The sequence below is a fragment of the Amblyomma americanum genome, chromosome 3, assembly GCF_052857255.1.
Source record: "Amblyomma americanum isolate KBUSLIRL-KWMA chromosome 3, ASM5285725v1, whole genome shotgun sequence".
Taxonomy (NCBI): Eukaryota; Metazoa; Arthropoda; class Arachnida; order Ixodida; family Ixodidae; genus Amblyomma; species Amblyomma americanum.
Window position 1 is genome coordinate 116,703,598 of NC_135499.1, and position 11,079 is coordinate 116,714,676.

The following is an 11,079-nucleotide window of genomic DNA, read 5'->3' on the forward strand; positions in this document are numbered from 1 at the left end:
GAAGGGGTTGCGCTTGCGGTCAGCCCACTGCTAATCTGCCCGTGGCCTTTCACACAATCGTTAGAGTCGAGAAGCGGCTTCCCGAAAAGTGAAAAATGAGATGCACGTACTGCATCAAGGCAAGAAGGCACGACGCGTGTTTCTTTTCTCTTATTTTCCTCACGACGCCCAGTCACACTGCGTAACTCAGAGGTATAAAAGCTCGCTGGTAGAGGCTAGGCTCCAGCACAAGACATCTCTCTCTGCCTCAGCTTCACTCCCGGGGAACGCAGCGCAGTCAGGTGCAACTTGTGAACGCAGAAAACAGCCGGCATGTTTCCGCAGGTGAGACGAGAGAACACCATAGTATTCAAGCGACAAATGAGTTGTTGTAAACGAAACATTCACCCCGATGAAGGCCAGAGGTCTCGCAAATCTGGCCTTCGTATTTTACTGACAGGCTTAGACCCTGCTCAAGTTGTAACCAATTAGGAAAGCAGCGAGCATCTTATTCAGTTTCTTGCCAGAAGGGCTTTCATTGAAAACAGATGCTTTAAATGACGCTAGGAATATTTTGGCTGCTTCATTGTTGTTTCTCGTTAGATCACTTGGCGTCCTTCATTTATTATTGATCGTGAAGAAGTCTAAAATTTTAATCATTGAGAGTAACTGTGGGAATAGGATAGCATTTTAACCAGCGTATATTTATCGCAATAGTGCACAAATCACATTGCACGCGGGTATATGATCACTTGAGAATTGCGTGCGAAAAATGTGCCGCACCTGCGACTATTTAGGCTCGCACGTGGTAGCAATGCTGTGAGGAGGGACACAGTTTCGGAATAGAGAGGTTCGCTGGTGTCTGCAGTCGTCATGTTGGGATCCTCTTGGCGCGCAATCTTAACAGTGCAGAAAAGCAATGGATAAAGAGCAATTGTTGAGAACAGTTTTAATCTGCCGCTTTAGTTGCAAAGATTCGACATCGAAGTGTATACACAATTCATGATTTTTGCTTTTTCGCCTTCTCCGTTTCTTTTGTGCATTCTCTTTCATTGTATTGATTTGCTTCTGCTGTTCTTGAAGTTATCATTACTTCTAACTTAGGCCAACAGCTTTAGGGTAGTAAAGACGTCAACCGCAGAGTTTTTTTAGGTATAAATTCAGAAATCGATGTCGGAAGTATTAATGGTTAATTACACAGGAAGAAGAGCAACGGATTTACATTCACTTCTCAAAAGTGTATTATTAACATAAAGAAATACCGAGCACTTAGAAAGCAAATGCAAAAACCCAGGAAATGACAGGTGAAAATGGCCTATCCTTATGCGCTTATGTATTTGCGCATGCCTCGTCTCTCTTCCTTGTGTGCAGTCTTTTCTGCGCTTCTTCTTTCTACAAAACCCTCCCCCAATTGACCTCCCAGTGTATATTACTAGGGTATGTCCTACAGTTCTATGAAAGCATCTGGAAGCATCCATGGAACATCATAATATCAGCACGTATTATTCTGCAGCGTTTGACTGGTTTCATGGGGTGCCTTGAGCTGATCTAAAAAGGTGCATGGTTGTTTCAGAAGACAGAGGAATTTGTCTTTATTTTTATCACTAATATACACACCAACGTAAAGGTGGCATTGCTCGGTTAGCGACCTCTAATTGAAATGTTTTCTTGAAATTAAGAGCATGAGTGACTTCTACTGCGTTTCAGCAGCCTTCAGGACCACCACCGCAGTGTGTTTCTATGTCCCTAGCGTACCCCTTTTGCTTTTTAAGGTGATTAATTATTTCACAGGCACAACTGCTGCTGGCCAGCCTCTTGGTGAAAGCTTACGGGCAGCACTACCAGCAACCTCCAGCCGGCTTCCCTGTTCCTGGTTACGGAGGGTATGCAGCTCCGGTTGCAGCCACACCTTACCAAGGATACGCCGGCTATGCTCCTGTAGGTAGCCTCAAGAACGCAGAAAAAACAGAGCCCAATTGTTTTCCGTGGCGTATATTTTCGAATCGGACACAAAGGGAACAATGAACAGGTGCTGAAGGAGCAGAGATACATTTATGAGCTCTTCGGCGCAGCACCTGGACAAAGAATCCAGACATATTAATTGCCGAACGTAAAATGCGACTCTCTGGGAAGTTGGATAGCTCGCTTAAGTTCACTTTTTAATGAGCTATGAGTGCAAAAGGAATTTACGAAAGTTACGATGCAACTGCATAGACACTCCAGTTACACGAACCACAGAGAAAATTTTGATCCCGCTGTTATGCGAGGCGTTGATTAAAAACGGTCTATGGCTTTGAAATATAGTGCTAATTTAGACGTGGTCATATCGCAGCCTGACAAGCGCCAGTCAATTGGTTGCATAATGGGAAACGTGAGGGTAGTATTTCTTGTGTGATATGCGTAAAACAAAGCTACAAATAGAGCCAGAAGAGCAAACTAATTCAGAAAAAGCGATTTGAAATGTAGCAGTATAATGTGGCGACTGAATTAAGTTTCCGTGTTCCATGGTCCGAATAAAATGAAAGACGTGAGATGAGAGTAGGCCTTTAGGTACACCTTTTGCGTTGGGAAAACTTACTAAGTGAGCTGGGGTTACAGAAGGCAGCAGTCAAGAGCTAGGAACCTCAGACCATTTAGTGAAAACAATTATCTTGGTTTAATGCCCTTGAAATTTAGCTACATCGTTCTTTATCGTAAACCAGTAAATGGCAGCGATTAGAATAATTGACCGAATACCTTTTCTGGCTCGATGAAACAGGTTTCTGGAAAACAACCGATCACTTCTCTGCAGTACATTCAAATGAACTAACTAAATTTTTCTCACTGCATCAGTTTTCAAATTCTCTTATATTTGCAACCAAAGAACAGGTAATGAAATCGTGAGATTAGCATTTGACATAACATTCTTCGTGCGTTAATGCTTTCTTGCCATTATCTTGGGCGAGCTTCGTGACCTCTTAATAAATTTGGAACTGCCCTTTTCAGCCACCACAACCGTACGGGTACGGCTATGACATGATGGATAGGTACGGCAATGGCCAATTGCGTATTGAGCAGGGAGACTACAACAACTTAAGGACCAGCTCATACGGCAACCAAGACGCATATAGCCTCTACGGGCGGATGAACTACGCTGTCGGCGATAACAGCTTCAGGTCGATGGCAGCCGCCAGCCAGCCCGGAACCGCACCGGGTGCCAGCGCACACGTGGTGTACAACGCCGGACCAGTTGTGCCACCAGTTCCTTCGGCTACAAGGGCCTCAAACGCTGGGCTTGCTACCATTGGCTACGGCGCCAGGGGCGCGACCGCAAACTATGACAGTGCATACCGCCGACACAATGAATACGGATACAAACCAAACGGCGGTGCTAGTGCTGGATACGGCAACGTTCCGTACGCAGGCTACGGCTACTCTCCGATTGGCGCTGCCCTCGGTGGCCACACTTATGGGATGCCCTCTCCGTATGGCTACGGTGCTGCGGGCTATGCTGGTAGCCAGTATGACCCAGTTGCATACGGTGGAGCCGGCGGATTTGCTGCTGGTATCGAAGGTTACCGCCGCCGCTAATGGAAGCCTACGCTGTCCAAAAAGAGTGTTCCATGCAAGAGGAAAACGTCGTCAGCGATATTCTTTTACCTCGTTGGAAAAACACTTGGAGCCTCGTCCACTACTTTCCTTCGGAACCAAACAATAAATGTCGATTTTAATGTGCGTCAATTGTGTGCTTTTTTGTTTACGTGCAGTATCACGTAAGTGCATTTCATTGCGCATCTTCTGTACTTGCCTCTGTACAATATAAACACTGCGTTTCTGGAGCTTAAAACACTCCGCCATGAAAGCATAGCCTTGGAGGACGTAAGCCCTATTTCGGTCTTCAGCTTGGTCTGGAAAAATTGTCGTGTGCAATGTGATTTTCAGTGGTAAACAGTGAAACACGGACTACTGTACCCGACTTAGTTTCCTCGAGGACATAATTTTCATGCTTTCACGATCTGCGTACAATTCAAGAAAAATTGTTGCCGGTAATACCTTAGAGGAAATGTGGACTTATATTTCAGCAAAAATAAATTCACGAAGAAGAGTGTTTTGTGCCTGTTTTAAAAAAATAATTTCATAGAAATTAAAGTTAAAAGCCGGAATAGGAATATACGCCTCACTAAAATACCTTAATTTCAGAATAGCTCGCGCAGCGTATGCGTTCAGCACAGAGTCTTGGCGCCCTTAGAGTTACGCAGTACACTTCAGTGAACCATGTCTAGTGAATCGACTTCTTTGCGGTTGCTCCACGAATTTGGTTGTTCCTCGAATGCCTGTCATACACAACTCACATACTGCTGTCGGAAACGGCCAAGTGGATGAACGAAGCCTTCAGACACCTGTCCGTTCCACGCGGCTAGAAGACAGGCGCGGGTAGATTATATGGAACGCCATTTGGCTAAACTAGAAAACACAGTGTACACGGACGCAGCGCTTTATCCGTGGGATAAACGCAAAAGAATAATCAATGCCGCCGCAGCAGTCGTGGATTACGCCGGCAAACCGCTCACATACGCAACCCTACGGGGCCACACGGTTGCAGAGGGGGAGGAAGTCGTCGTTGCACTAGCGACGGCCGAAGGCTATCGGAGAAACAAATCACTGATCATATTAACAGACTCGAAATCCACATCCAGGAACTACGCGCAAGGTTGAGTCTGTAAGGCGGCCCTAAGAATCCTCCTCGAAACAGGGCCCCCTAGCCGAAAAGTAACCCACAAGATACTCTGGATACCGGCACACACGGGGATAACGGGAAACGCAAGGGTGGACAGATTAGTTTGCGAGATCACGTTCCGAGCTGAGCTGTTGGAGACCCTAGAGAACTCAACCATAGTGGAGGCAGTATATGCGGAGCTGCTAAATTGCTATAGAGGACAGAGGCTCAAGTACCTTCCACCACACCACTCATTAACACAACAAGAAGCAGTGAACTGGCGGAGACTGCAAACAGGAACATTCTTCGACCTATACATTCTACACAAAATGTACCCTACACAATTCATGGACACATGCTCGTGGTACGGGGCAACCCCCACGCTACACCACATAACATGGGAGTGCAAACGCAATTATAAACTCCACAAACTCAAAACCCCGAGTGCGGAGCAATGGGAGGGTCTGCTCACCAGCAGCGAGCTCACAGCCCAAAGGGCCCTTGTGCAGGACGCATGCGAAGCAGCAAGACTCAGCGGAGCCCTGGAATAGGGGCCCGACCTTGCGAAGAGGCCAGACGTCAACGATGAAGATGACGGCCCACCGCTAATCTCATTGAGATTTCAATAAATGTTTCTCCCTTTCTCTCTCTGCGCCGTGAAGATTAGCGGCCGCTAAATATTTGTGAACTGGTACTGTAATCGCATCAGCCAAATATTGAGCTTCTACATTTTCAGTTGTTTGCAGTAAGCAACAACTCCGCAGTTTAAAGCTCACATGTTTTCTACCAGTGGTAGACCAGCACATTTTGACGAGATTAATTACGGGTGATACAGATAGCATTAGCTACTGGTTAGATTTCTTTGCACATAGAGTTGCAGGAACTGAGCGAATCCTTGTTGGTCGAATACACCGCAGGGCATCTAGGCGGGCGATCTTGAATGAATTCAGTCCTTGAACCACAGCGCAAGAGAACGTACATAACACACACAGGATACTAACACAGAAGCGTTCTCTCGCAAATGAAAATTTTGCTCGCGAAACATTATTTATATACAGCGAACAAGTAAAAAGAGCATTAAAGAAATCAGCAAAAAAATCGAGGAATATGAATCTCGGTTACATGTATGGATAGCGCGTGTTGAATGGTGATATTGTCACGGGTGGTACAGCTCGGTTGGATACGTCAAAGTGGGTGACTGCAGCGGACGTTAGTAGCAGTCCCAAAAAGCGGAGCATTCGCAGCCAGACACTTCGGCTTCTTTTTTCTCAGGCCAGGTCACGCGCGCATTCCGCGCTCTCGTGGTTCTAGTAGAACGACGACGATGAATGGGCGGTGTCAATATTTATTATCCACAGTGGTTGTTTATTGGCTTTGGTCACCTCTTGCAGGCACCACGCACACAGTCAGAGTTTGCTTGTCAGCACACGCCAACGCCTCTTGTAGAGTGCCATCTGTCGAATTGGGGCCACTCTATTTCACGCTTCATCGTTCCCTCTTTCGCCCTCGCCTTCTCCTTCGCTTTTCTCCGCATCCTCAAAGAGTGTTCAACGACAGCCGCTATTCAAACAGTAGTAGAGGCCATTAACAATTGCGATGTAAAACTGACAGCGTCTAAAAAATTAGAACGTCCCGTGGCAGTCGTGTTTGCGCAGTTTACGAGGCAGTGAGTTTCTTATTCGTACCGAAACGCTTTTCAATATTCACTATTCGTTTTTGGAAGTGCTCGTTTTACAGATCGAAGGACCTGTCATCGATGAGCAGTATCTGCCGTACAGCAAAGTGCACAGTAAAATTATTTCGTCATGGTTTCTATTTTACTTCTCAGTGGTCACGCCGTTGCTGCAACAATAGAAAACAATATATACACATTACCCCAGTAAGTTGTTTTGTGTTAAGTTTAGATCACGCGTATTTTTGCGGTCCAGTCGTAGCCGCTCACGCCTTCGCGCCATCCTACTCGCACAGCTCTTGGCTTTTCCTTTCTTCCTCACTCCAACTCTGGTCATATCGCCCGATTCCAGTCAATAGAGAGAGTGCCATTTCACCCCTGCACTTGAGAAGCACGAGCTCTTGTAGCGCATAAACAATAGCAGAACGCTTAGCATGGCCACGACCGGCCAATGACCTCAATGGCTGACTTTTCCAGCTTGCCGAAGCCTGGCATTCTTTGAAGGCGCTCCTCTCTCCATCTTCTTCCTTGGCCGAGTAACAGGGATAAATCTCCCGAAAGTGGCGTTTCTTCAGATCACCTTCTCGCTGACAAGTGGGTGCGCCGATAACCAAAAGCAGATGTCTTTTGTTAATCAAGAGCACATGGCTCTACAGGAAGCCGGCCAGGGGGGTCCCGTGTCTTGGTGCAAGGGTCGCCCGGAGGCGAACACCTGCAACAGCGGCACCCGCGATATCGACAAAAGAGCGAAGCGCGGATGATTGACAGCTTCTCATCCCCGTGCGCGCCGCCAGGCGTCGAGCTGTGGTGCATGGTCGCAGGGTAGTTACTGTTGTGCTAAGTGGTGCGTAATGAACACCACTGAAGTTGGGAACATGTGTGGTGGCAGTTACGCCGCAGGTAAGGCCCGTAGAAGAAACGAGTTGTCTAGACCCAGTGTCTCCATTCGACATGTCGGCCCCGCTTTTCTTTTAAGGTGGACACATGGGAGCACCATTGTAGCAGGACCCCGAACTGCCTCTCGGACAAGAACTCACGGAAGCTCCCGAAATATAAAAAAAGTTCTTGCGACTGCACTAAGACAATGACAACTGTGTTTTGAAGGAACACTGTCTGCGCGCTGGCCGTGCCAAAATGAGTGCCTACCGCTCACTTCCACGGGCTGTACAATTCGAAAACGAAAAATATACCTTCTACTAAGTGACAACAGCGTTCTTCCGTTCTGAAGAATGAATAAAAGCTTCGTCTCAACTGGATTTTGCATGCCTGTCTATCGTTTACCAGAAACGGTGGCACGCGCTTTTTATGTTCCGGAGGAAGATGCTTATGTACATTCAGGCGCACACCGTTAGCGGCGCTCTCAGAAACGAACCGAAGTCTGATAGGCGCAAATAAGGCGAACGCCAAAACTTTGAACGACATATAACGCATGCACTCAAATCGCTTGTTTTTAGACTTCACTCTAAGTAAATTACAATTCCCTGATGATGACGAAAGCAAACATGGAATGTAAAAATATTTGAATCGCTTTTTATTTATTTTCAAAGCCATTTTGAGTGTTAGGAGGGGCGCTGAAGTTTGTTTCCATCGTTATATTTATGATTTCTGCTGCCCCGTGTTCGTCAAAGTTTACTGACACGTTTATGCCCCGCCGCTCCTCTGCATTTCGTGCATTATGATGCGTCAGGCATCCAGTAACTCGGACATCATAGAAAAATTATTCTAGGGCTATTATTCCCATTAAAAAAACCATATCGGCTGAACCTCTGCATGGAAGTTGCTTGTTGTTTAAGATAACAATATAAAAACAACAATTACATGTAAGTTATCGTTGCCCTCGGGCGAACCAGGAATGATAGCCGCCTATTTTATGTAGCCTTAGGGGAATAATTAGTCCGGTTGCCTAAACAATTTAACAAACGTTGCAACATTTTCAAAAGAATAACTTACCGCATTCGATGCAATATGATGATCCAGGCGTAGCACGGCAGAGCCTTCTATCATTTTATTGATTAAAATTTTAAGTCCGAGTGTCGCTCTTCAATGTAACAGCCTGCCATTGTACTTCAGACATAGGATTATGCGGCCCACCGAAACACCGTCAGATATGAAGATACTGCTGACTTGCAGATTGGAGTTGCAGATCTACCTTTGCTCGAGTTCAGCAACGCAGTACCATCTACACCGCGAAAGCCAACAATGACAGAGCGGTGCCTGTAACGTATGCGAAAATGTAGTCGCCAAATAGGACGTTGAACGAGACGGTCGACAGGCTCTGCTTCGGCTGCTGCGGGTTCTTGCGCGATTCCGAGGCAATCATAAGGCCAATTTAATGCAAAACGAAGAGAAGCCCACGGTGCTGATACCTGCATGACAGAGGCAAAAGTGTTTGCTTTTGAACCTGCATCAACGCTCTCCTTTTTTTATACTTATTGCTCAACATTCATGCGTATGCTCCAAAAGATGTATGAGCACATTACACTATTGAGGCTCAGTGCGCCATTCTGCTTACTACGTTGTCGTCGCTACCAGTGTGTTGTCTTTCCGCGCTAAAAAAATAAAAATAAAAATAGAACAGACAGCGCTACAGTTACTTAGACCCCTCTCCTATCACCTTTCGCAAGTCCGCTGTGTAGCAAGAAACTTCACTTAGACAAAACAGACAAACGAGCTAATCGAAGCTGAGTTCATTTATACTATTCCCATTTCAAAACAAACTGGCTGTAATCATTGGAACATCTACCGATAGAGAAAGCATCCAGAGTTATAGGAGCGAATGCTTCAAGAAAAAAGAATACTAAGTGCAGTGCCGCACGAAATACGTCTCCCATTTTCTTTAAGCAATCTATCAGACTTAACGGTAATATCTATTAATCCGCCATTGTTTCTTTAAATGCATTTTTAATTTTTAATATATAACCTTACGTCACCACTCGGGGTTTGAAGCGCCAATCTTCCAATCGGTTTTCATAACTTCTAACGCACATTCAACATGGCCTTCATTATCGCTAAACCGTAGGGCCTCAGGGAGGGCGACCGTGCCTACATCGACATTCGGATGAATACCAAGGCGGATTTAAAGTGGTGGCGAAGGCTGGGCCGAAAAGTGGTTTAGCGCGACTGCAGCACAACCAGAGGATGGGGGGCAAAACACTCATATAAAGAAATGATAAAGCTACAAAATTGGAATGTAATCTGCCAATAGAAAAGAAAAAATATATTAGCACCTTGTTTTATGAAAGAGGTAAGTCATTTTATTAAAACCTGGCAAATTTTGTATTTTTGCAACACTCTTGACCTGCCCCCTATTCATGAGTGTGCGGTGCATTACAGCGCGTCTTTGCAGGCCTTGTTTCGATACCCGGCTAACCCGGCCACAGTGGCGGGAGCTTACGAAGCGAAGCTTCGCCAGTGTCTGGAAGTGTTGCTGCTTTTCTATGCTGCCCCTCCTTTACCAGTCACTTTCATTGCGTTCCCAATTGCACATTAACAAGGCCATAACTAGCAGGAACTCGAGCACATTTGACTGGCAAAGGTTGGGGCGCGCTGAAAGGCAGCAACCTTCGAGAGGTACGGGCTCGAAAACGCGGATTCTACAGAAAGACCGCTTTATAATTCGCGCCAAAAGCATACGTATGCGTGACGTCATTCTACGTCACGTTTGCGTAGTTTGCCCCCCAAATCCAGGGGGCGCTGGAGTGCCCACGAGCCGCCATTTTTTGGACCAATGGGCGTCTATGGAGCCTTCGCTACCAGTGTACATCTACCTTGTGAATACTTTGACATTCTAGTATAAGATGGTGAACTGTTTCTGCAGATTTACCATGCACGAAAAAAAAGACTGCAAATTTGTTTCCTTGGAAAGGAAATGACGCAGTAACTTTCTCACTTATCTCAGTGGACACCCGAACCCCGCCGCAAGGGAAGGGGTAAATGAAAGAGTGAAAGAAGAAAGGAAAAAAGAGGTGCTGTAGTGGAAGTCTCCGGGATAATTTCGACCACCTGTGGATCTTTAACAGCACACGGGCGCCTGTTGTGTTTCGCCTTCATCGAAACACGGCCGCCGCTTTCGGGTTGGATCCTGGGCACTCCGGATCAGTAGACGAGCGCCTTAAACACTGAGCCACCGCGACAGGTGCACGACACTTATGCCATCTTGGTTAATTTAGTTTTAAAGCTTCGTGTTCTAAGACACCCTGTTCAACTTCAAAGAGTAGGGCGCTGCCTCTTGATTTATCATAGAACGATTCCTTCCTCACTTCTCTTTTCTAGTATCAGTATAGTGCTGCAGTTTGTTTCTTTGCATTGAATTAATCTTGTTCTTGCCTTCTGCGCTTTTGCCTTTTGTTTAAAGCTCTTCCCTGTCCGTTCTTTTTCCCTGCCTACTTACTGGCCAGTTTCCTAGTCCTCCGAAACAGCGAGTTAACGCTTTTTCTGTACGATTATTTAAATGCATCACGACCACATCCGTTATCGTCCAAATTTCTCAGGTGTTGTTAATATAATATTTTGCTCTGACCTGGTGCCATCTGTATTTCTTTTCAAATATCTCTCCGTACTTTGCACTTGCTGTACCCCTATAATGCCCTATGCTTATTTATGGCGGCATGTCTTCGCCCTTGTATCTCGCAGTTTGTTCATGATTTTCCATCCACATTTGCCCTTCGTTTACTTGTACCCCGAGATATTCTTATTCTCCCGGTCTTGATATCTGCATACAGATGTGAACCAT

The 11,079-nt window shown here is 46.0% G+C and overlaps 1 protein-coding gene across 1 annotated transcript; it reads left to right on the top strand.

Annotated features, from left to right (window-relative positions):
* Positions 1-235: 235 nt before the first annotated feature.
* On the top strand, positions 236-3,689 carry LOC144123250 (uncharacterized). Its single transcript, XM_077656110.1, has 3 exons — positions 236-324; positions 1,771-1,917; positions 2,965-3,689. The coding sequence occupies exons 1-3, from the start codon at positions 313-315 to the stop codon at positions 3,547-3,549; spliced, it is 744 nt and encodes a 247-aa protein (XP_077512236.1). The 5' UTR covers positions 236-312; the 3' UTR covers positions 3,550-3,689.
* Positions 3,690-11,079: the final 7,390 nt, after the last annotated feature.

Coding starts and splice junctions, on each gene's coding strand:
- LOC144123250 (XM_077656110.1), top strand. Junction 1,918..2,964: donor GATACGCCGGCTATGCTCCT/GTAGGTAGCCTC, acceptor TGCCCTTTTCAG/CCACCACAACCGTACGGGTA.